Below are 26,615 nucleotides of genomic sequence, written 5' to 3' on the forward strand. Positions count from 1 at the left end.
GTGTGGTCTCAGGGGGTCTGGAAACAAGTCATTATCTGGTGTGACCATCATTTGCCTCACGCAGTGCAACACATCTCCTTCGCATAGAGTTGATCAGGTTGTTGATTGTGGCCTGTGGAATGTTGGTCCACTCCTCTTCAATGGCTGTGTTGGATATTGGCAGGACCTGGAACACGCTGTCGTATACGCCGATTCAGAGCATCCCAAACATGCTCAATGGGTGACATGTCCGTTAGTATGCTGGCCCTGCAAGAACTGGGATGTTTTCAGCTTCCAGGAATTGTGTACAGATCTTTGCAGAATAGGGCCGTGCATTATCATGCTGCAACATGAGGTGATGGTTGTGGATGAATGGCACAACAATGGGCCTTAGGATCTCATCACGGTATCTCTGTGCATTCAAAGTGCCATCAATAAAATGCACCTGCGTTGGTTGTCTATAACATACGCCTGCACATACCATAACCCCACCATGGGCCACTCGATTCCCAACGTTGACATCAGCAAACCGCTCACCCACATGACGCCATACACGCTGTCTACCATCTGCCCTGTACAGTGAAAACCGGTATTCATCCGTGAAGAGAACACCTCTCCAAAGTGCCAGACGCCATCGAATGTGAGCATTTGCCCACGCAGGTCGTTTACAACGACCAACTGCAGGTCGAGACCCCGATGAGGACGATGAGCATGCAGATGAGCTTCCCTGAGACGGTTTTTGACAGTTTGTGCAGAAATTCTTTGGTTATGCAAACCGATTGTTGCAGCAGCTGTCCGGGTGGCTGGCCTCAACGGTGTTGGAGGTGAAGATGCTGGATATGGAAGTCCTGGGCTGGTGTGGTTACACACGGTCTGCGGTTGTGAGGCCGGTTGGATGTACTGCCAAATTCTCTGAAAAGCCTTTGGAGACGGCTATGGTAGAGAAATGAACATTCAATTCACGGGCAACAGCAGGTGGACATTCCTGCTGTCAGCATGCCAATTGCACGCTCCCTCAAAACTTGCAACATCTGTGGCATTGTGCTGTGTGATAAAACTGCACATTTTAGAGTGGCCTTTTATTGTGGACAGCCTAAGGCACACCTGTGCAATAATCATGCTGTCTAATCAGTATCTTGATATGCCACACCTGTGAGATGGATGGATTAACTCGGCAAAGGAGAAGTGCTCACTAACACAGATTTAGACAGATTTGTGAACAATATTTGAGAGAAACAGGCCTTTTGGGTACATAGAAAAAGTCTTAGAACTTAGATCTATAATTTTGTTCAGTGAATATAACTGGCTTAAAACCATTTTTCTTTGGTGAAAATACTAACGTAAAATTGCACTACAATATATATTGGTTTAAAATAATAATAAACATGTTCATAAACACAAACTTGTTATGCTGGGTACACACCAAAAGATAATCAGGCTGATTTTGGGCTGATTTCCCCCTTCTGAAAATCCTAGCTGTGTCCCGATTATCTTGATGGTTATAGATTATCTTATCAGATTTTCCCTTGGTGTGAGGTGTGTTAAGAGTGTCCGAACCTGATCGGAAGAACGTCAGAGCCGACCTGATCGCGAATCGCAAATATTCAACATGTGGAATATTTACGATCAGAAATCCTGAAATGTGGGGGGAAGCCCGAGGACAAACACGCGCATGCTCTGGAGATTATCACGTGAAAGGAAACCATATCCAATCAAAAAGCGAGATGAAGGAAGACGGAAGCATAAGAAACGCAGTCATGGCGCAGCACAAACTGAAATTGATGTGGACAGCAGAGATGGAGGATCAGCTTGTTGATTTGTGGCGCAAATGTTTACACAACGTGTTGTGTAAAACATTTCCAAACACTATCATCGCAATTGCTTCCTGCATATCGTCCGCCATGCTTATTCTGAGGTCTCTAGAGTGTTAACAGTCGAGACTCTGGTTGCATGGTCTTTAGGGTTGGGTATCTAGAACCGGTTCCAAAATGCCAAAAACCGGGGATTCGATAAGTCGCGCACACTTCGATTCCGCTTATCGATTCCTTACTTTGGTGATGCTCACATGCGCGAGGTGAATGTCAGTGAGCATTTGTTTACAGTTGTATTGATCTGCCAGGACCTGCCTGCCGCACATGCGCTGTACGTTATATTTACGATGGCGGAGCGCAGCAGACTTTCGAAAGTTTGGTTAAGCTTTTCAAAAAAAGATGAAAATACAGCGAATTGTATCACATGCAAGAAAGACAAACTAGAGCCGCATAATTCTGGATAAAATGAGAACCAGTTTTGTTTAAAATAGAGATCATGAATAAATACATCAGACAATTAATACGAGTCGAGTCTATAATTCCTTAAAGTGTATATATATATATATATATATATATATATATATATATATATATATATATATATATATATATATATATATATATATATATATACAGTATATTGTAAATTAAGATGCATTGTCACAGTTTTACTGGTAATAGCCTAAATGTAACAAGAATAAAAGGTAGAAAAAAGTATTTGCTCTCTTTTTTCTCTCCAATAAATATTGGAATCGAAACCAAGAATCGTTAAGAACCGGATTCGATAAGCAGAATCGGAATCGTTAAAATTTAAACGATACCCAACCCTAACGGTCTTTTCACATCATGGCACACCACACACTATATGAGCAAAACGGTTAAATCTAGGATTTTTTGTCCTCATGTTTGTGGTCCATCACATTTTGAAAATCTTATAAGATGTAAAATCTTTTGGTGTGTACCCATCATTAGTTGACACATACCAACATTACTGGAGACGCCTGCAGCTCCAGCAGGAACATCACCTTCAGAACCGCTTTCATCAGGATCACTGGCATCAGAGTCCGTCATACTGATCTCATCTTAAAGAAAAAGAGACATTTAAAACAAGAACATCTTCAGTTTAACCTGTATTGAGAAGTCATTTATGAAACATGACAAATGGCACCGTTTAATAATAATAATCATATTAATAACAACTATAATACTTCACTAAGATCACTATTATTAGAATTATCGCCTAGACAGTGATATACTAATACTGTCAATGAAAAATTAATATTTTATAATGAGTATATTATTTTACAATAAGAGGTTATAATACTTTCTTAATTTCTTCACTTAAGCTGTTATACTGGCAGAAACCTGCAGTTTAAGTGAAAACAGGTTTATAAACGCATCTTATTGAAAAATTGTATTACTACAAAAAATGTGGATATAATGCGAATGTGAAAATAGAGAGTAACTGGTGCTGGTTGCGTTCCCAAATGCATGTTAAACTTATGGCACATGCAGAGATGGAGTTCACTGCATTCATTCCCTGTGAAACGAGGCATGGAAAAAGCCAGATCATGAGCTGATCGAGCGAGCAAAGTGTGCTCTTCAGTTTGAAACACGCAGCACAACAGACTACAGACTTACTTTCTTATCGTCTTTTGCGATTTGATAAGGGCATTGAGCCATATTGTGCTTTTGATTTTAGTATGTTTGAGAGATGCTTTACCAAAGCAATTGCGCAAAACACAAAGACAATTTATGTTATTATGAGGCGTAAAAATATTTTCGGTTCTTTTGGTTCAAACTGTGGAGGGACAGATTAGACTGTGGTCAGTCACTAGAGTAAAGGTAATTAATGGTAACACTATGAATTTTACTCCTCCCAAAAATGCCAAATAATAAACAGGTGACAGCGTATTTTAGGCTATATGACACGTTATAGTGAGATATGACAGCGCTTCTGCAACACGCATCACTGCAGATGAGTAGCTGAGGATCTCTTCAGCATGCTGATGCACAAAATACAAACTAAAAATAAATTAAAGTAAGTCGCAGATGCTCAACACACAGTCATCTTCATTAAAAGTAGTGAGAATAAATGATTTTACCAGTGCTGATGCTACTCTCTCTCCTATTGATCTTAAAATTAGCTGATGATACAAAAAATGCTGCTCATAGCGGTAGCTTTCGATGACGTGAACACCGTTAAATCTGATATAGCGCGGGAATTGAAGATCGGATTTATGTCCGTTTTGTGAAGACACATTTATGTGGCCAAGTGTAAATGGAATTGTTTTGACAATGAAATGACCAGGTGTAAAACAGCCCCAAAGATGATGTGAAAAAGTTCTTTCTAGACTAGCATTTCCTAAAATGATGCAATGCTCTTTTTATTACCATCTCAACACAGTCTTGATCCTCCAATGATGATTGTTCCTTCTCAGGGCTCACCTGAAAGCAAGGCAAAGAAAGAAAAAATAAACATCTATTAGAGACAAAGGATTCAGAGATTCTCCAAATGAAGCAGCACAGATACTTGACTCCATTAACACTGACTGATCACTGTCATAAAACATAAAATTAAAACATTACATTATCAATGATATACTTGAGCAAAAGAAGGCTGATGACGCCAAACTAATTCAGGTATGATGGGACATTTCAAACCACTCAGTATTAATACTGATCAAATTAATGAGATGAATAGTGACTTAAGATTTAAAACACTGTGACATAAGTTGTAATCAAGTATAAAGTTAAAACCCTATAAATATATGGTCATAACCAATCAGGGATGCATGAAAATAAATGCTCATTGATGTTGTCGTTGTCAATCCGATAAGAAAATTAGGCCGCTATATTAACACTAATAAATAATGGATTTCTTCCTTCAGCTTCAGATGTGCGCTGTTCACCGTGATGGTTTTGAAATGTTTGAATCACAAATCTGTGAAATCAGCGCATTGTTACAGGGAGAGTTCGCTTGTGGAATTGTAAGTTGTAATATTTTTTATTTTTGTTATATATCTGATTTATCTCATATAGGATGCATTTGGCTGAGTTAATGAGTGCTACAGTAAACACTTCACTGTAGGCCACACCGGTGGTCAGCAAAACATTAATTATGATTGGGACTGTCATATATACATAACACTATAATGAGCAAACTATTGCATTAAAAACGTCGTGAATTCTTTGGGTTTAGTTGCTGTGTTTCAGCGTGTTGTCCTGGGAGGAGCGCATCCACAACAGGAGTTTCACTATGTAATAGTTGATTACTATTAATAATAGCTCAAGTTAATCTGTGCATGATTTTGTGCAAGTATAAGTTGTAATATTGTGTTTATTTTGTATAAATATCTAATTTATCATATATAGGTTGTGTTCCGTTGAGCTAAAACCATCTAACAAAGCCTCAGGTTTAGGGGTGTTCCTTCAGCTCTTTAGGCCATTTCATTTTAAGTTTAATGTTGTCTAATAACATTTTAATTTCATTTGATTTATTATTATTATTATTATTATTAAGGCAATAGATGTTTTGGTAAAACTTCACAATACATATGTTATTGCATTAACTAACATGAACTAACAGAGAAAAACTTTTGTTAATGTGAGTTAATAAAATATGTGAGTTCATGTTAGTTCACAGTGCATTAAATTAACAGATACAACACTGGATCCTAAAATGTCTTGGAAAATGTTGAGATTAACGTTAAGTAAGATAAACATTAAGTAAATCATGTAGAAGTATTGTTCATTCATTGTTAGTTCATGTTAACTAATACTAACAAGATGAAACCTTTTTATAAAGTATTGCCATTTTTTTATAAAGAAAGTTGGAAATATGAATGTAAAATTTATTTTAGAAGCTAAGAAACCTTACACTGGTTCAAACTAGGCCACTACTGTATATGTTTGATTTATGTTGAAGTGTTTGGGACATTGGCTTTAAAGTCGGCATGAAATGGAAGTTGAGATTGTCATTTTTTCCTTGTTGTGATGTATATCCGAGTGAAACTGCTTCTGAAATTAGAAAAAAATGTAGGGCGGGGCTTGATTTCGTCCTTCGGGAATTGATTGGATCGTTGGAGGTTGGGCGTTGCAAACAAAATGGAGGCAGATTTGAATGCCAGTTTACATTCAGTTGTGGAGGATTTCTCTCCACCGGACTCCCCCACCGTTACCCTCACATGAAGGATTTTTTTATTGAGGAGCCCAGCGACGAGAACAAGGACAAGCAGCTAAATTTTCAGGCAGGAATCAGACCATATTTATATGAGCCTCCCGCGAAACGAGACAAACACCGATAGCCGCACCCTCATGGGCTCTGGCCGCACCCTTTCGCCATGGCACATGACCAAAAGAGAAGAGAGGTCGTTTTCGAGGGGGGAGGGAAGGGTAATGTATTTGATTAAAGATTATAAGGGTACATGAATTTTGAAAAAATAATGAAGTGCACAGATAAATCATTTATAATAAACACTACAATATTACATATAAAAAGAAGATTTGTCAAATTTGATTTCATGCCGACTTTAAATGATGTGCGTTTCGTTTTTGTAATCAGGCTTTCAAAGTATATCAAATTTTGGATTTAGATTCATCGGCTAATATATCAGATATCGGCTTTCGAATATAAAGAATGATCAGTTATCGGCCCAAATGTTCATATCGCTGTATCCCTAATTTAATTTCCAAAAAAACAATACCTTCTGTACATCTCTGGCCTCTGACTGGGACGGGGACGGACTCTTCATTTCGAGAGTGGAGGGTTCAACCTCACTGAGAGTCTACAAAACATAACATTAGACATGAAACAGTGGTGTAAATGTGTGAACACTAGATCTCACAGATGTCTCTGCTTCGTTTGCTCGTTCTCTTCCAGCACAACTCTCACTTACCTTGTCTAGTCCCACAGTCAGAGCAGCACAATCACTGTCTGATGACCACTGGCTCTTATGGCTCATCTGAGAATATGAAATTAAGCGTTACATACAGAAACACTTCACCTAAGAGTTTAAAAAAAGCATTATAAATGGAATATATAAAGGATAATGTACAGTCAGTCAGTAATTAATACAAAATAAACTGACAGGATAATAAGGGTCCTGATACACAGCTACCTATCAATAAATATTTGCACATGAAATACTGATTTGAGATAATATACAAGATTACAAAATAGTTAAAGTTTTCAAATCAATATTTAAATGCTACCACAAGGTAATGTTCACGGCTTTTATGCATCACATTACATGTGTTTTCATTACAGTGTGTCAGGTTGTGTGTAGCTTTACACCAGTTTTATGAGGACACCGTTTTATGAGGACATCATAAGAACAGGTTCCTGATGTTTGACTTGACAGAAGAATCTCAGTGTGTTGTGTAAGTTTGACAGAATCCTGGTCTATGAGGACACAGTTTTATGAGGACATCATAAGAAAATGATCCTGATGTTTGACTTTGACTGAGTGTGTTGTGTAAGTTTGACAGAATACTGGTCTATGAGGACACTAGATTTACTGGGACACTGGTAACTAGATACATTTGGACGGCACTGAGTTCAAGTGTGTGTATGTATGAGAGTGATACGAGACATTGCGCCTGTGCTAGATGTACAGTAAGTGATCGTGACTCACTTCTTACACACACAATCATAATTCAGTGACTGATAACTGTGGCAAATAATCTGTTTCTGAGGAAACAGAGTTATTACATTAACTTATTGGATACCTTTAGAGTTGCTGTATCTTGTTCAGGTTTCATCTGATTCTTCAGAGTTATCATCTGAAAAAAAAAGTAGTAAAAATATATAAAAAAGACAAATAAATAATAATTTTAGTATCACTTATTGAAAGCCAAACAGAGGTTGCTATTTTTTACCAACTTCTTCAATGATTATATTTAATCTGACAAGCACAAATAGTTTTCGCTATTGGTATTAGCCACAATGAGCTGTGAATTATGGGTTATCAGTATCGATCCTAATATTCCATATGTGTGTCCCGGTAAATCTAGTGTCCTCATAGACCAGGATTCTGTCAAACTTACACAACACACTGAGATTCTCCAGTCAAGTCAAACATCAGAACATTGCTCTTATGATGTCCTCATAAAACGGTGTCCTCATAAAACAGGTGTAAGACACACACACACTTGACACACTGTAATGAACATGCATGTAATGTGATGCATTAAAGTCATGAACATTAACTTGTAGGGCTGCACAATGTATTGCTTTATCATTCATACCCATCTGTGGTAGTGACATTGCAGTACAGGCCTCTGTGAAGTCAGGCTATGTAAAGACTCTGCCGTGTTATTTTACAGTTGATTACTCAAGTTCTGTACCTAAATGCTGTTAGACTTACCTGGAATATATGAGGCATTGTTTATTTCACATCTTTGTTCATTTTTTTTATCTCTGCTTGCAATTTATTATTTTCTATGCAGATGCAAACCCCTACAAAATCACACCAATCATTCTAGAATGATTAATTATTTCCAAATAGAGCTATTCAAGACATCTGGTGAAATTGCTTTTCATATTGAAAAACTTTTGTTAATGTGAGTTAATAAAATATGTGAGTTCATGTTCGTTCACAGTGCATTAAATTAACAGATACAACACTGGATCCTAAAATGTCTTGGAAAATGTTGAGATTAACGTTAAGATAAACGTTAAGTAAATCCTGTAGAAGTATTGTTCATTCATTGTTAGTACATGTTAACTAATACTAACAAGATGAAACCTTTTTGTAAAGTGTTGTCATTTTTTTATAAAGAAAGTTGGAAATATGAATGTAAAATTCATTTTAAAAGTTAAGGAATCTTACATTAGGCCACTGTACTATTATGTTTGATTTATGTTGAAGTGTTTGGGACATTGGCTTTAAATGATGTGCGTTTCGTTTTTGTAATCAGGCTTTCAAAGTATATCAAATTTTGGATTTAGATTCATCGGCTAATATATCAGATATCGGCTTTCGAATATAAAGAATGATCAGTTATCGGCCCAAATGTTCATATCGCTGTATCCCTAATTTAATTTCCAAAAAAACAATACCTTCTGTACATCTCTGGCTTCTGACTGGGACGGGGACGGACTCTTCATTTCGAGAGTGGAGGGTTCAACCTCACTGAGAGTCTACAAAACATAACATTAGACATGAAACAGTGGTGTAAATGTGTGAACACTAGATCTCACAGATGTCTCTGCTTCGTTTGCTCGTTCTCTTCCAGCACAACTCTCACTTACCTCGTCTAGACCCACAGTCAGAGCAGCACAATCACTGTCTGATGACCACTGGCTCTTATGGCTCATCTGAGAATATGAAATTAAGCGTTACATACAGAAACACTTCACCTAAGAGTTTAAAAAAAGCATTATAAATGGAATATATAAAGGATAATGTACAGTCAGTCAGTAATTAATACAAAATAAACTGACAGGATAATAAGGGTCCTGATACACAGCTACCTATCAATAAATATTTGCACATGAAATACTGATTTGAGATAATATACAAGATTACAAAGTTAAAGTTTTCAAATCAATATTTCAATATTTAAATGCTACCACAAGGTAATGTTCACGGCTTTTATGCATCACATTACATGTGTTTTCATTACAGTGTGTCAGGTTGTGTGTAGCTTTACACCAGTTTTATGAGGACACCCTTTTATGAGGACATCATAAGAGCATGTTCCTGATGTTTGACTTGACAGAAGAATCTCAGTGTGTTGTGTAAGTTTGACAGAATCCTGGTCTATGAGGACACAGTTTTATGAGGACATCATAAGAGCATGTTCCTGATGTTTGACTTTGACTGAGTGTGTTGTGTAAGTTTGACAGAATACTGGTCTATGAGGACACTAGATTTACTGGGACACTGGTAACTAGATACATTTGGACGGCACTGAGTTCAAGTGTGTGTATGTATGAGAGTGATACGAGACATTGTGCCTGTGCTAGATGTACAGTAAGTGATCGTGACTCACTTCTTACACACACAATCATAATTCAGTGACTGATAACTGTGGCAAATAATCTGTTTCTGAGGAGCACTGGTCGCATGGCACTGCTTATGCATGGAAACCCTGAACTCACCTTTATAATGATTGCTGAATCTGCCCTGGAGCTCATCTGTGTCTGTAAACGGCATGCCCTCTTCCAGATCTTGATCTTCTCCTTCACTGACTCACTTCAGCCATCATCCCATGTGTCTGCGCGCATAGAAAAAGACTCTCACGACCATTGCATTTCATTTGACCTATTATTCAAAAAGCTTGTTTTAAATAAATTGATCAATTATGGTAAACAGCATTCAAGTTATTTTAATACTTTATTATATGATATTTAAGGAATATGTTAATTGATAATAACTATTCATTCATAGATTTCATTCACAATTAATATTATAGGCAATAATAGTGACAGTATTAATAAGACTGAATCAAACAGAGTTCTAATAATATTCAGAGTAGCCTATATTTTATTATAGTCAGGAGTAATAAGAGCACATATTTGTGTCTTAATGTGTTTAAAGCAAGCATAACTGTAGTAATATTAACAGTAGCATATCAGGATACTGTACTGGGTGAAATAGCCTCCCCTTCACATACTGAAACGTTAGTCATGCCAACGCGTTATTATGATGGCTAGACTATTTTATGAGATCAGAAAAGGTAGCAGTTACAAATATAGTGCAATCGAAAACGAGTTTAAAATGACAAGCATCGCTGATTCCCTCATGTCAGTCTGTAAACAGAATCACTAACTTATAGGTCCGCTAGCACGGTTAGCATCACGCGCTAGCTGCTTTCTAACTGTAAAACGAGCAGCGAAGAGCATACAGAACATGCACAAACAAGCCAACCGGACCCACGTGCTATTAGAGAAGCAATTAAACAACATTATAACTTACCTTTTGGATAACAGTTGCCTTCATCAGGTCCACAGATGTCTTCTCAGGTGCAGAGTTTGTCCAGTCCAAACAGGAAATGACGTGACGACGAATGACTACACCTCTGATTACGTTGTACTTATCATAATATAAACGGGATTTTATTTATTTATTTATCATATATTTAATGCACAATTAATAAATTACAGGCAAAAATACTTAAATAATTAGTATTTTGCATTAGTTGCTACACATTTTAAAGCTGATTGAAGCTCCGCCCACTGGCGCCATCTTGTTTTCGCGATCTCCCGCCTACCGGTACCGATCTGACCAATCACTAAAGCTGATTGAAGCTCCGCCCATTGGCGCCATCTTGTTTTCGCGATTTCCCGCCTAGCGGTATCGATCTGACCAATCACAGGCCCCAAATAATACACTTGTGTGAAAGATGCAAATTTTTGATGACACGGGTGTAATACCAGGACCTGGCTACAGGGGCGCACTCTCGAAATCAGGGATACACTGTGTATGGTAAAATTTCAGGGTTTTGTGGTATGTAAGGACATGGCGCCAAACTTTGAGAGGGAGCGTCTGGAACGTAGTAAATGACATCTACGCTGTCGGATTTATGAGGACATGGCCTCTGTCCTCATAAACCCAAATGTCCCCATAGTGCTGGTGCGTATTCAGGTCAAAAGTCCTCGTAAACCACAAAAACAAACACACACACACACACACACACACACACACACACACACACACACACACACACACACACACACACACACACACACACACACACACACACACACACACACAAGAAGTGAGAATCACTGGAGGCTGGTGGTCATGTGTGTGTGAGTTATCTGCTGTAAGTTGAGCTCTGACATTTATTTGTTAATGTAAGGCCTACTGGTGTTTTTCACTCATAATCGCTTAATTAGTTTCTAGCATGCAGCCACACACAGGGTCCTTATTCCAGATGTTTGCTTTGGCAGGCCTGGCTGAAGAGGCCACTGAAGCATGTGGGCAGACGCACACACGTACACACACAGATGCATGTGAGCGTGCACACATGGGCTTAAAATCCTGCAAGTTAGTGCTCTAAACTACATTTTTGTGCATCAAAGGCACTTTTGCATTTGATGCACAACGAGTGCATTCTATAATTTTCAACTAATGTACTTCATGGAAATGGCTAAAATGAACATACACATAATGATTGTTGTATTTTCAAATGTGCATGTTACATATTAGCACAAATGTTTTTGTACGTTTGTGTTGATTTTAGGTATGCTGCGTTATGTTAAAGTGACAGTGAAATTTGCCCATAAGTGAAATCACAGTGACCATTTATACGCTGCGTTTCAGCTGTGCACACACACGTGTCCAAACACAACACGCATCTGTCTACACATCCTGTGTGCGGGGGTGCCACGTAGTACGGTTTTACATTAGGGACCAGTGTCTGTGTGTGTGTGTATGTGTGTGTGCATGACTGGCCTGTAGGCTGAGCGGGTGGTGGGGGGAGAAGGTTCCAGGTGGACACACATATGCTGGAAGCTTGTGTAGCTCAGACTCCTGCAGCCTCTTCGAACGCTCAGCCAACACATCAATCTCTGCCTCGGCTGATTAATTAAGACTCAGAGTGAAGGAGAGAGAGTGTGTGCGTGTCTTTTGAGTGTGTACCTGCTAGAAGAAGTGCTGGGTAGGGGGCGCCTCATGGCCCCAGGGCTCATACTGTAGTAGGAAGAGCTGTCCAAATCTGCCAACGAGAAGTTGGGCCCCGTCCCTGCTGCAATGGGCGCTGCCACACACAAAAAAGAGAACAAAAGTCAATAACTGTGAACAAAAACAATCTGAAGCATCAGATTTTGATGCTTTTCATCTTCATTTCCTCGTCAAAAGTAAAAGCAAAGCTAAAGTCCTTTTTGGAGCAAGTTGGTTCACTCAGCAGCCATCTTGGCTGTATGACAAGCTTACATTTCAATTGTACATCAACAATAAAACCTGACAACAACGGTATCATAAACTTTGCTGATTTAGCTCACACCAAAAACATTTTTTTTTTAAACTTCAAAACCTAGATAGGCAGACAGACAGACAGACAGACAGACAGACAGATAGATAGATTGATAGATAGATAGATAGATAGATAGATAGATAGATAGATAGATAGATAGATAGATAGATAGATAGATAGATAGATAGATAGATAGATAGATAAAGCAGAAAAACAGACACAACAATATAAAGATAGATAGAACCATAGATAGACAGATAGATGGATATAGACAGACAGACACAACGATAGACATTATTCCTTTACTCACATTATTCATCTAGTACTAGTACAAAACTTTCCTCCCAGAACAAGTCGCCACAAGCTGCAAATATCCCGTGCCCCTTTCTGTAGGTCATCGGTGAGCAGCGCTCTATCAAACGCCTTTGTCATACAGTACATAAAGCCGTGATGCCTCTTTATATTCATGGTGACTGAGACCACTATTTTTTGATGAGGACAGCACGAATGTGTAAGAGAGCGGCCCTGGTCCTGCATACCTAATAGGCCGGGCCCAGGCGTAGAGAGAGAGATGTATGTAATTGTGTGTGTGTGTGGGGGGGGAGTCAGGCGGACGACAGCGTGGAAGACTGTGATAGACACGGTAATGGGCTGCCTAATTAACATTGGAAGAGGACACAGCTAAAGGGGCAAGTTGGACCAAGGGAGGGAGAGAGAGCCGGTGCACTAGCCAACAAGCTAAAAGTTGGATACGTAGGAAGTGAGAAAGGAAGTGCTATAATTTCTGAGTCATCTCTTTATGTTAACTTTTTTTTTTAAGGGGGGGTGGGCGGTCCTTTGCTCTAATAGAAGTGGTGGCTCAGATTATTTATGATGAGCAGTAAAGCCGGCTGCATTTGCATGGCTAATAGTAGGATGTGAAGTAATTTGTGTGAGAGCTAACCTGGGCACTCGGCTGCAGTAACTCAGCCGGCCCTCAACGCACACACACATACACACACACACACAAACGCGCCCTCGCGCCGAGAGTGGCCGGCCCTGCTGCTGCAGTTTGGGTAGAAAAATGACCACACTGCAGTCTGTCTGACTGGAATGGAAATCAATCATAAAGGTAATCCGCAGTCTCTACCTCTTAAAGGCTTTATCAAGTGCTTTCGCTTGGAGGATTCCAAATGAAGCCTGTGGCTATCAGGCCGGCATTGATCTCTCTCTCTTCTCTGCTTTCCCTTCTGTTCTCTCTCTCTCTGATCTTTACTGCTTTACCTTTCAAGTTGCTGGGCGCAAAGTACATTAGCAAAATGTTTCAATCTATTCTATTTACTTAGTGCAGAGGAATGGCAGTGCAGTGTGTGGCTTTACTTAGCTATGCATTGGGGACAACAATAAATAAATAATCGGCCACACAAGTTAGCTAAACCTGACAAAAACTCACTTGGTGGATGTCCACAAAGGTACAAATGATTAATGAGGATTTATGAAAAATCATGTTTTTTTGTTGTTGTTTTTTTTACTATTTTTAATTACAAAATTTTTAAACATTTTCAATATCCAACAATATTATGAAATTAAATATCTCCAATATTTACAGATATGTTACAGATATATCATGCATACCTACTTAAACATGTAGTAAGTTTTATAGATATCAAGGTAAACGTATAGTAAAAGAGAACCAGGCAAAAAAGTTTCAGACCAAAGGCCAGCAAGCTACAGGAATTTTGTTGTCGGGACAGCAAAGTGACCGAGTCTGCTGGACGTGGCAGAGGTTTTTTTGGTGTAGTCTCTTGTCTCAAGAGTTGAAAATCCCTCTTAACATACACACAACAAACAGACATACTCCTCCCCTCCACCCAAACACTGCCCGCTAAAGCATCTACAAAAGCTGGGGAGGCTATTCATTTGAAAAGAGCAGGGGGAGGAGGAAGAGAAAGAGAGAGAAAAAACATCGGCTTTTGTTCAGGCCGGATTTTCAAATTGAAGCATTTGACAACAAAGGCAGTAGCAATCAACTTCAAAAACCCTGGACGTCTGTTCACCCCGTCTTGCCTCCGCCTTACTCCTCATTGCTTTATTGAGCGAGAGGACTGTAGCGTGATGGGATCTCATCTAGAGCTGGTCTGAAGTTGGTGAGCTTTGACAGGTCTTCAGTGGGGTTTTCTGCTGGATCAGCTCCTGTGTGGATATAGACCTACAGCATAGGTTCAGAGTTCTCAGACTGGAGAAGAAGGTCCACATGGGGCTAGACCTTACACGTTCACCGTATAGTTTCCCATCAAATCAAATGAGGAAAGTAAGCAGCAGGAACTTCGCTGTTGGAGTCTGCAGGGCGGTGTCCAGTTGAGGGAGGTTAAGAAGTAGAAGAGAATGTAGTCCTGGACTCAGCATATTACTACTCCTGTTAAAAACACTCTGAAGAACAGGACTAATAATCAGCAGGTTGCTAGTTTGAGACCTGCAAAGAGTAAGCTATGTTCTATGACCATTGTGCACAACATGTCACTTAAAGAGATTCTTCATAGTTCTTTTAAAGTACATCAATGATCATCTTTATCCTTATCCATCTTTAATAATGTGAAAATGTAGGACAACTCGCGGCAAGCTAGCGTTTATAAGATTCAATCCCTGTGTGTGTATTTCACTGCAGATGGCACTGCCCACTGGCAGGCTTTGGCCCAGTGTTGGCACAGTGCTGACAAGACTGGTGGGCGTATCCCCACCGGTGCTGCTCGGCAGTGTCTTTGCCGCGGCGGCCCCTCTCCTACTCCATAATTCATCCGCTCCCCCTGTTCGGTCATATGGCTTAATGGTGCGTGCCAGCGCCCGGCCTTCACTCAGGGATTTCCAGGTGTCCCTGCCCCTGGACCACACTGCCTTGTTGCTTGCCAACATTTCTGCGAGGCTCTTGCAGGCACACTAATAACAATAACCTCATCCTAATCCTGTATCATCTCCTGTCTCTTTCTGTAGCCCTCGCAATCTCCTCTAGAGAGGCTCTGAGTGGGCGGCAGCAACAGCAAAATTGGCTAACATACAAGTCCTCTTGCTCACCTGAGCTTGACGGTGTGCCAAGCTGTGAAGTGACAGTGTCTGACTTCATACAGAGGCCAGCTGTAGGGAAAAAACAAACTCTAGGTAATAGAGGCTCTTTCTGGGAACGTTTAAGAACACAGACGCTGTAAGACTCAAGAAGGTAGAAGGGAATAGTTGATGAAGGAGGAGCGGGGGGAGGGAGGAGGATATGGAAAGTTGGACCCAATCTCCGAAATTACCCCAGCTTGGTATCGACTGGCCAATTATGTGGAGTTCCATTTACAAAAAAACATAGCTGTAGCGGCTAACTTTATGGAGACTTTCATTTCGCTCTCCCTACTCCCGACCGCCCCTCCTTCTCTCTCTCGTTCCCTTCCTCTCCTTTTTTGTGTGGTGCTTTAATAGGATATTGATCGACAGAAGCAGATTCGATTGGGCTGCCACTGAATTGTGTAATGGGTGCACAAAGCCAAGGTCATAGTGTATAGTCAGGGAAGAGCTAAGGCAGCCCGTTGTCCATTCAATATCACGACCTTTCATCTTCCGAACGGGCACGAGCCTGCACTCAACCCCTTCCCCATTCGCTTAAATAAATCTGCCAGACGTTCCCACACAGAAGCCCCGACAGAACTCCTCTGGGCAATTCATACGCCACTTCAGTACACCTCTTCTACCCATCTTCCAATCTGGTGCACTTACCCTCTTCACTTCAATCAACAGCATCATCTCTGTGCCTTCCACAAGAAGCGACCAAAGTCATGAGTGTGCATGCATACAGCACTTTAATTCACAGCCACTCCATCGGGAGCAATCCTGTTAGAGGACTTATGCTAACTGTGGGCTTTGCTGACTGCTGAACTTCTTAGATGGTATTGCCCATTAAAGAAGGAAAGAGGTTGATGCAGGAGGGTGAGACAGTCAACTTTCCCATCATTCCGTAGATGGTGGAGTTTTTAACAATATCAAGAGGTTGGCCCACAGAAACTTGAATTGGAATTATAATAGAAATGACAGGAAGGGGATTTACAGAATTGAATGAAATTCAAAAAAGGTGATGCATTCTGGGAAATGCATATCTATCTATATCTATATATATATATATATACTGTATATGAAGACCTCCGATGCAAAAACCTCCAAAAGCCACCTATGTCAAAAATGAGATAATAATATTGAGTGAATGCTCTCCGCATATAGTATACATTCATCATATACTTTCACTTCAAACTCACTAAATCCCAGCCTCAGCCCATTCAGAAATGCCGGTACATGGGTAGAAACCTATACATATGAGCCCGATAAAAATGTTAATATTAAACAAATACTTTAGATGGACTTAAAGGCTTTTGCATCTGAAGTCTTCATATATACTGTATATATCCATCCACAAGATTTTAAACGTTTTTAAAAAATTTCAAACAATTTTTTTTGAATGGCACTTTACTCAATTCTTCCTGTGGGGCTCAAGAATAATATGCTCTTTAAGCCAACATTGGCAACCCCCTGCCGACTAAAAGCCACTGGACTGTGTAAAGGAGAGGTGAATAAAGAGAATTGGGGGAAAAAGAGAGCAGAACCCTTTGATTTGAATTGAACATCCAGCATATGCCACCCAGCATTTGCTTTTCTTCTCAGTGTGTCACAGATGTTAGGATAAAAGCCAATCTCTCTGCAGAGCTGGATCAATTATGCATATTCCTTAATCTTGTTACCATCATACTCCAGGAGTTCTGATGCAGCACAGTTCTGGCTGAGTTTTAATATCTGTGTTCCTCTCTCTCCTGATAGCCTTCATCATTTTCCACATCCTTTTGCACCACCTCACACATGCATGCTGGACTCCTGTTGACCCCTGCATTTCCTTCCGCCCGTCTGCTGTCACGCCGCCAGAATGTGGTGGCACCCAAATGTTTGTTCTCTCCAGACGCTGTCTTTGCGTTGGCAGGCACTTTGAGGGTTTTTGAAGGCAGACTGCGAGGTGAGACCACGGTGGGCTCTTTGCCCGGGCCCCATGACACCCTCTTCTTCTCTCCTACGCCCGGGATTAGGTCACGAAGGAGTGTGATCAATGCACCTTTGATCAGAAGGCTCCAGCGAGTGCTGACAGGCGCTTTGTATCGGCTATTGTTAGCGGGTATCGACAGGCACGTATGGATCGCGCTGCGCTCTGTCACTCTCCACCGTGGACGTCTGCAATTTTTAAAGGTCACGTTTTCTACTCTCTTCCCATCCTCTCTCCTTGCTCCCTGCCTCCTCGGGAAAGCCTGCTTTCCTTCTTCTGCATTCTGTCTTAATCACTCTATCAATCTGGGAATGACTTTTCTCAAGTTGTGAAAATACTTACCTTTTAGCTTTCTTCACTTTACTAAAATATTTAACATCCGAAAAACTGCATCCGCATAACTGTACGGTTTACTTACGGATAACAAAATATGAACTTTAAAAGAGACATTTAAAAAGGCTGCACAAAAGAAAAACTTAGTTTGTGCTTTAGAGAGTCCAAGTACTGTTGAACCGCACTGCATTGAAGCACTTTCAGCTGACTGCTGCATTTCGCTGGTGTTTCGATTTCTAATGAGTGGAGGGACAGTGGATTCAGCCCATTGTTCAGAAAACAGCATTGAGAAACTGGAGAAGCTTTCCTCCAGCACACTGGTTAATCACCAGCCTCATCCTACCTTTGTGATGAATTTAAGGTGTTTGAACAAGGGTGCTTCAGATGTTGTGGTTGTAATCTGCGGCTGGCCTCATGTACAGGTGAAACAGAACCTCACATCCCTAAATAATGCCAAGCTAAAGGTTGTGATCCTTACACAACATTTCTAATGAACTAACCTAACTTGACATGTTTTTAGGATCTATATGAAAACTCAAATCAATTGATTTTAATGCTGAAAGTGAAATTACAACTGAATTTTAAGGAGGTTTTTTTGTAACTTGTTTTGTAATTAATATACCAGGAAATCTTGATGTATATGATACATTTATATGAAAAGCAACACATGTATTTTATGTATTTGTTTGATGATAAATATCATGAATTATTCATTTATAAATATTGTATACTTTTTTTGGGGAGCCCCCCCGGTTGCACCACAAGACATGAACTAAAATGTGTTCAGAATTTAAAACCGTTCATCATAAAAGGGATGTATTCAAGTCATTCGATTTATTAACTGCATTTTTAACCTCACTGACCCATATTTTGTCTTTTTAAACTTTGTTTATAGGTAAAAGAAAACAAATCCACCTTTGCTAAGACAAAATACACTTGTATTAAAGATATTGTATGAAAACATATCTTTCGCAATGTAGCTTAAGTAAATTTATCTTGTTTTAAGGACTTTCAGACATTTTAACTGAAAAATAAGACACAAATAAGATTTTTTTTTCAGTGGACAGGGAGTTATGGAGATCTTACTCTGTGAGACTCGCACGAGCTCGGAGACGGTGAAGACACCTGATGTGACGAAACTGTCCTGGAAGCCAAGGTGCCCTAGGAGAAAGAGAAGGAAAAACTGTTATCGGAATGAACATGAAAAAATACACGAAAGACAGCCTTATTGTCAGTAACACACACGCACACACACACACACAGTCCCAGTGGGGAAAGGGAAAAGGGAGTAGGGAGTGTTTAGAGTGACACTGAGGATAGAGCACATCTGGATCTGGTCCCATGAGTGTCTGCAGTACAGTGGGGCAGAGGCACGGTGCGATGCAGCACACACACATAAACAGGGAGATGCATTGTATGCCCCCAAAAATTACCATTATATGATCTTATATGTGTTTACGTATGATATGTGGTTGTATCGCAGTCAAACACATTCTTTGTGCGGCTGACAGAAGTTCTTTCAGCAGACAGACCACAATTACTGTGTTCATTGTGCTGACTACGACTGAGCCAGGACCTGCCACACATCCTGCGGGCTGCTGCTCTTCTGGAGGAACCCATATCAGCCTCAGATTCAACCACAGACAACCAGATGACCCTGAATTTCCAACCATTCTACACCACAGAATCAAAACATGCAGTCAAGTGTGGACTGCATATCCATATGCACTGCATATCCATAATGACCTGCTCTCACATACTGTCAGAAACTGCTGATATGGCAAGGTTAATCATCACAAGTTAGACACAATCTTACAATGCTCTACATACAGTGTGCACTAGATTAGAACTAACTAGATTGCAAAAGAAATGCAGTAGTTGCAAGAGCGAGAACTGTAGGATAAGATTTTAATGTGCAAATATATATTTCCCCCCCCCAAAAATGTGTGTATGTATACAAAGGATATATATGTATTTATGTATGTATGTATGTATGTATGTATGTATATATATATATATATATATATATACACATATATACATACATGTAAAAGTAGCCCCTGACTATAAGTCAAAATAATATAAAATAGCCGTAAATAAAGTGAAAAGGTTTACAAAAAAACAAGTATTTTAGTTCCCCTCACTCCACAAGAAATCCTTTAAGTTTAACAGTATTCAGAACAGAACAGGAATGAAAAATGTAAGTATACAGAAATTATAGTGGTATTCAATATAAACAACATTTATTATAAACATGGGAAATGCGTTCTACTAATAAACTTTGCCTAACATACCTCTCTCATTCAGCACAAACGCATGTTTTGCTTGCTTGATGTTAATTGTATTATATAAATCGTTTTAGAATACAAGTCGCAGCACATTTCAATTGATAAACAAATGCGACTTACATCTTATATTCCAGAATATATATGTATATATATGTATATATGTATATGTATGACACCAACAAGAACTCTGCATAGGATCAAACTCAATACTGAGTCACATTATGTAAATTAATGCAAAACATAAGAGTCTTAAAAGTTTTATATGAGACATCTCCGGATTCTTTCTCCTGTAAAAAAAATAAATAAATATATATATATATATATAATATATATGGGGGGGGGGGGGTTAGTGACAAGACGAAACTTGAGTGGAAGTGATGTTAGCTATTAAACAACTACTTCTGCTCGGTGGCTGGCGAGCTATAAAACCAACAATAGAAATGAGTTTAGTCTTGACTGGCTGGATGAGGAGACATATAACATGTGGACGGGCAGAATAATAAATAATAAAAACAGAGAGAGAGAGAGAGAGAGAGAGAGAGAGAGAGAGAGAGAGAGAGAGAGAGGGACAGAGGGAGGGGTAATATCTACGGCTCATTGCAAGAGAAAGTGCTGACATGAGCTAAAAGACTGCAGACCCGGAGAGCATTCCTGCACAGATGCCCCTGAGATTGAGAAGAAGTGAGATAGAGTTTGTTCAGGGAGGTATCAGAAGGAGAGGAGACGTATGTTAGAGGGCATGTGGCAGGAAGTCAAGGTAGATTACAAAACGACAAAGCGACGAGGACAGTGGGCTACGGGGTCGAGAGCGAGAAAGGCAAAAAGTAAAAGTTTCCACACAGCTGTACATACTGTGAAACAACAATAATACAGGGCAGAAGTGAGGCGCACCATTACTTGGAAAACGGAGGGATGACGCAATGGAGCTGAGGAGGGAGAGAGAGTGAACGAACGAAGGAGCCTTCGTCACTAGAATTCCAGTATAGGGAGCATATGCACCCGGAGTTCACTGAGGGCATTTCCATGAGTGCCTCATATAGGGAGGCAGGGGCGAGGGAAGGGGCAGGGCTTCTATATCTCAACACGGATAATCACTCCCAGCTGTGTCCACTTTAGCGGCGCACACACACATGTAGGGAGGGGCCAGGGTTCGCCTTTCACAGCAGCGCCGAGACCTCAACGAGCCTCCAGTGCAGCAACAAGAGTGCCGAGTGGAACTACACTGGGCCACAAGAGAAGCAAACCTATACTGTATCAGGGTAAATGACAAAAACAAACTTTTTTTTACTCAACATCAAGATTTTAGGTGATTTGGTCACTATCCCACAACATTTTAATGAACTTTTAGTTTCTTTGCGATTTTAAACCATGAAATTCAATGAGAAAAAAGAGCGGTGAAGCCACCTTGATCGCGAGTTCATTTCTAAATAGCCATTTGCTTGCCATTATCTAACTGAACGCATGACATTGGTGATGTCATCAGTGACGGAAAGTTATTGAGAAAGAGGCAGGGCTTATTTAATTTTAATAAGAATTATGAAAAGTGATTTTTTTTTCTGAGAATACACTGCACTGATCAGGAATGTGATTAAGAAATCAAGAATGGGTAAAACAGGATAGTCAATAATAAAAAGGGGCGGGGCTTGATTTTTATAAGTATAAGGATTTGATTGGATAGGGAAAAGTGCTCATTACATTTCAGAATGGAGCCAGACGTGAATGCGAGTTAGATAAAACAATGTATATATTGCTATTTGTTTACATGACCTAACAGCACGGATGGCCTTGATGTCGTTTCACATGCTGAGCTGCATGATGACATCACTCTTTTCTCCAGACTAAATTGAACACATTTCATAATTGCTAAAGTTTACACAGTTATTGAACCGAATTGAATCAACACAAAGCTGATTTCGCCTAAATAATGACTGCTTACTGTTGTCTTTTTGAGCTGCTTAATTGAATTCTGTTTGCTTCATTGTAACAATCTGTATTGTATAAAGTGCTATAGAAATAAAGGTGACTTGACATGACTCGGAGAATGTTATTTTTTATAAAGAATTACAAAGAGTGTTTTTTCTCAGAATAATAGGCACTGATCAGGAATGTGGATTAAGAAATCACAAAATGAGTAAAACAGGATATTCTGGTGTGAAGTGATTATTTAGTGAAAAGTGTGCATTACATACCAAATGAACCCAGGCGTGAATGCGTGTTTACATGATCTAATAGCACACATGGTCTTGATGATTTCAGAAAGTCATTTTAGAGGTAGACTGTTTTTACGGTTTGTTTGATTTTTAAATGAAATGTCTCTCACACATTCTTTTCCATTTTCTTGAGCTCTCTGTAATGGATTTCTCACCTCCCCTCTCTCTCTCCTGGGCTTGTAAAGGAGAGGATATCCTCTGGCCTTATCTAATAGTCTGCGGATTGTGCAACGGTTGCCCAGTCCCAGAAAGACAGCAGCAATGCTTTGTGAAAGTGCACGTAGCATGGAGCACAGGGGTCAAGGTTTACCAGCAAAAACAAACCATGGAAAAAAATGTTGGTCATGTTTTCCTGCATCGGGGAGAAGAGGGAGAGAGAATTATGGGAGAAATAGAGGTGGTGACAGGGAAAGTTGGAAGTGTGTGACGGCTTTAGGCTACGTCTGACAGTGTTTAACAGGCACTGAAAGGAGTTAGTGGATAGTTCACTGAAAAATAAAAATCCGTCATAATTTACTCACCCTTATGTCGTTTCAAACCCGTATAACTGTCTTTTTTCTTTGGAACTGAAAATATGATTTTCCATTCTTCTGTAGCTCTCACACAAAGCTTTCATATGGCTTCAGGAGACATAAAATGTATACAGTAATAATTTTAAATAAAATTCAAAATGTATATATAATATACTGTGTATAAATATAAAATCTAATTACTTTAATTTATTAAAATATTTTTGACATAGGTTTGGAAAATCATGGGTTTGAGTAAATGATGAAGATGATGATATTTGGTGAACTATCCCTTTAAGTGAAAAAAAAAGTTAACGTTTTTTTTTTACTACAGTTTGGATACTTTGTTTTTAGATCCACCAGGTCAAGTAGCTGATCCGAGACCAGTTTTGTGAATTAAAAACAGTTCTCAGATTGTATAGGATGGCAGGAATTCTGGATCGGGACTGGCCTATACTGCTTTGGATCAAAACTGGAAATAATCCGAAGATCACGGACGACAGAAACAGATACCAGATGGAGCGAGTTTGCACAGGAGAGAAAATATGAAAAAAAAAGACATTAGCAGAGTGATTATGTGCAGCCTATATCGGCACAACGGGGTGATCTTCAGTTCAACAACTAGAGAAAGAGAGATGAAAAGATAATATCAGCTACATGCAGGATGAGAGAGATGAACACGCTCATCTGTCTGTATCCTCTAATCTGAGTAAACAGGGCGATGTTGGTGTCACACACAAGGGCGTGGAAATAATAGCTCAAGCTTCATGGCGCACATCTGCGATAATCTTTAAGTTTGGAGGAAAATATGCCTTATAATACAGTATTATGGGACACACACACAAGAGATACAGGGGGGGTTGTGGGAGGATAAAGCGGGACTTTTCAACATCATTCTCTGTTTAAACTCAAGCAAACAGGCAACTGTTTCCATTCAATCATCGTGTTTATGTTTTCTCAAACTGTAAATCAGTCGACACAGACTTTTTCATTGTCCGCTAATAATTTGTAAACACACACAAAATCAGCGGAACTGCTGCTCTGTGTTTGTTTTAAAAGAGGCCGTTTAGAACAATTCTCTGCCTGCACTGGAAAGACGCCACATTTCGCACAAGTTTACGAGAACACAATCCCCTTAAGAGTAATCGCCCACCTTGGGCTTTCACAAACAGACTCACGCTGATCTACTCAGAGGAGAGAGCGAGTCTTGGAGTTTTAAACGACATGCACAAAGTTTGCAAACTAGCTCCTACTATTGCTCATCTGGCTAACAGGAACTATGAGTAAAACGGGATATTCAATGAGGAAAAGGGGGAGGGGCTTGATTTTATCAGTCAGGAATAGACTGGATAGTGAAAAGTGCTTGTTACATACCATAGTGGAGCCAGACGTGAATGCAAGTTAGCTAAAACAACAGATGAATTGCTATTTGTTCACATGACCTAATAGCACACATGGCCTTGGTGATGTCATCAGAGACACAAAGTGTTTTTTAACTTTGATTAAAAATGTTTTTTTCTCAAAATAACATGCACTGATCAGGAATGTGTATTAAGTTAGGCCATGGTTCCCTTAACCTGGATATCATTCGGGATATGCACATGTATTTTTCTGGATGTGTTGGAAAACGTGAGCAGATACACTCACCGTTTTCTGGCTGGTCCTTTATGTCGCCATCACTTGGCTGGTTCGGACTGTCAGACTGCCCTGTTTCTGTAGAGAGACACACAAAGAGAGAGAGAGAGAGTCAGAAAGTGATACTTTTGTTTCACCATCACTTTGAGATCATGCACTTGACAGTCTCTTGAAATCGTGTTTCCAGAATCTCAAGACTTATATAGTAAACGTCTAGTTCAGAGTACCAAGGAATCACCGATGGCTGTGCTGACCGTGCAGTCTGGCTGCCAAGCGCACACTAACCGTGCAGGTGAAACCCTACACAGATGTGTGTATGCAGGAGGCCACCGTGTTGCCGGTTCAATGGAGCTGACTGATGCCACAATAGACCGACAGACAACTGCACACCTCGCAAAAATACTTTGTCTTTCTAGCGTTAAAGGACAGTGTTAACGTTAATAAATGAGATTCGTTGCAACATAAAAACTATAATGTGGTAAATAAATTATATTTATCTGCGCTATGGTAAATAATAAAGTGATTCAAAAAACTGGATTGGAACCGATCAAACTATAAGTCATTAATTCTGATTATATTAATCAATTGACAGACGTAACTAAGTTTCAGCCTACATTTATTAGCATTCAGACACAAAGGGAAGTTATCGGAAATAAAAAAGGTCTGACTGTACTCTAGCCAATGTCCTTTTGGCACGCGGCTCGGTAGGTCAGACCGACAGTGGGGCCTGGGCTGTGAATTCACACTGAGTGTGCTATTTGCAGCCGAGGCACTTATGGAAATAAGTCTAGAGAGAGAAAGCCTTCAGACCTGGGTGTACTGCATAAAAAAGGCCCTATAAATTTGATGGGCTCCGATTTCTCCCAAGAAAGCTCTTTAACGGTGCCATTAGCCGCGATAGAAATGCTTCGTGCCTAGACAGTAAGGGAACTTTCGTAAAGATTCACCCCGTTCACTTTAACTCTTCTACGACAGCCAAAAAACGGCAAAGAAACACCCTTTAAAATGATTTAGACGCTGGGGTGAGTATTGATTTTGCACTGGAGATAAAATAGTCATGCTGGGAGAAATATTACCTTATGTCACGCTAGTGACCAACCAAAACAAAATGGATGGCAAATCTGAATCATGACTTTCCGCACTTCATTTTTCGGTAATAAATGAATCATGGTAAAGTAACTTCAAACATCACTTTAGAGTACAAATGTAACTAAAATTGGTGTAAAAAAATTCTTAGATTTTCAGTTAATGATAAATCATGGAAAAGTAACTCTCGATAAAAGAAGATAAAGCAAAACCCAGACCCTCACCACCACCACAAAAAAGAAGTTTGTCCAGCCCCTTCATCTGCTCCTAGACAAAGTAAACAATTTAGGGCCTTGTTTGCATTCAGCTCAGCGTTGCCGTCTGCATCAACAGTTTAAAACAAAGGCAATCTGAAGAGTGGGCCGAAACAACGCAGCAACACCCCCCGCCCCAGCAACAGCCCAGAGATATGTGAAAGCGCAACGAAGGGGGCCGGGAAACCGGGTGCCGTGTGGGTGAGAGTGTGCGGGGACTTTCACACACTCTCCCAGTTGCCCTCAGTGGACCAAGTGCTCTCTCACACAGCGCCCATTGCTAATTAAATATGTAAATGAGGCGTGAGACCCAGACTCTGTGTGTCACATCTGCATTTACCCCCTGTCGAGGGCCCTCGGAGAGCGAGGGGTGACAAAAAAAACCCTCCCGCTTGAAATAAACAACAAAAAAAAGACACTAAACAACAAACAACTAAATACCGTGCACAAACAGGCCCATTCATCAGGCCTAAATCCTCTATACAAGAGCATAACAAGCCACTCTATGGGCCGCCGACTGAAAGACAGAGGAGGGATGGTTCCTGCCTATCT

At 39.9% G+C, this 26,615-nt stretch overlaps 3 protein-coding genes across 7 annotated transcripts in view; all 3 read right to left on the minus strand.

Annotated features, from left to right (window-relative positions):
- LOC308701573 (uncharacterized protein) overlaps nucleotides 1-2,848 on the minus strand; it is a gene marked incomplete at its 5' end in the record, with an annotated part of 8,966 nt that extends 6,118 nt beyond the window's left edge. Inside the window, one exon of the mRNA XM_081383929.1 lies at nucleotides 2,774-2,848. Coding sequence (XP_081240055.1) covers nucleotides 2,774-2,848 — 75 coding nt within the window. The remainder of the gene's footprint in view (nucleotides 1-2,773) is intronic.
- Nucleotides 1-12,338, minus strand: part of LOC308702243 (uncharacterized protein) — a 25,487-nt gene extending 13,149 nt beyond the window's left edge. The window contains exons 1-9 of one of the 4 annotated variants that reach the window (XR_014031566.1): nucleotides 10,715-12,338; nucleotides 9,898-10,013; nucleotides 9,046-9,111; nucleotides 8,854-8,934; nucleotides 7,521-7,574; nucleotides 6,689-6,754; nucleotides 6,497-6,577; nucleotides 4,185-4,238; nucleotides 2,774-2,872 (exon numbers count right to left, since the gene is read on the minus strand). Coding sequence is in view for 2 of the 4 variants with exons in the window: in XM_081384924.1 (XP_081241050.1) it covers nucleotides 4,146-4,238; nucleotides 6,497-6,577; nucleotides 6,689-6,754; nucleotides 7,521-7,574; nucleotides 8,854-8,934; nucleotides 9,046-9,111; nucleotides 9,898-9,933 (477 nt within the window). In the remaining 2 variants the exon portion in view is untranslated. Of the gene's footprint in view, nucleotides 1-2,571; nucleotides 2,873-3,771; nucleotides 4,239-6,496; nucleotides 6,578-6,688; nucleotides 6,755-7,520; nucleotides 7,575-8,853; nucleotides 8,935-9,045; nucleotides 9,112-9,897; nucleotides 10,014-10,714 lie in introns of those variants that run through there. The other 3 variants (XM_081384925.1, XR_014031565.1, XM_081384924.1) reach the window with 3 other exon arrangements.
- The window catches only part of nfia (nuclear factor I/A), a 151,419-nt gene that overhangs the window by 52,776 nt on the left and 72,028 nt on the right, over nucleotides 1-26,615 (minus strand). For both annotated transcript variants that reach the window (XM_081384919.1, XM_081384918.1), the window contains exons 3-5: nucleotides 24,736-24,801; nucleotides 19,168-19,242; nucleotides 12,383-12,500 (exon numbers count right to left, since the gene is read on the minus strand). In XM_081384919.1, coding sequence (XP_081241045.1) covers nucleotides 12,383-12,500; nucleotides 19,168-19,242; nucleotides 24,736-24,801 — 259 coding nt within the window. The remainder of the gene's footprint in view (nucleotides 1-12,382; nucleotides 12,501-19,167; nucleotides 19,243-24,735; nucleotides 24,802-26,615) is intronic.

This window comes from Scardinius erythrophthalmus, assembly GCF_964197995.2.
Source record: "Scardinius erythrophthalmus genome assembly, chromosome: 14".
Lineage (NCBI taxonomy): Eukaryota > Metazoa > Chordata > Actinopteri > Cypriniformes > Leuciscidae > Scardinius > Scardinius erythrophthalmus.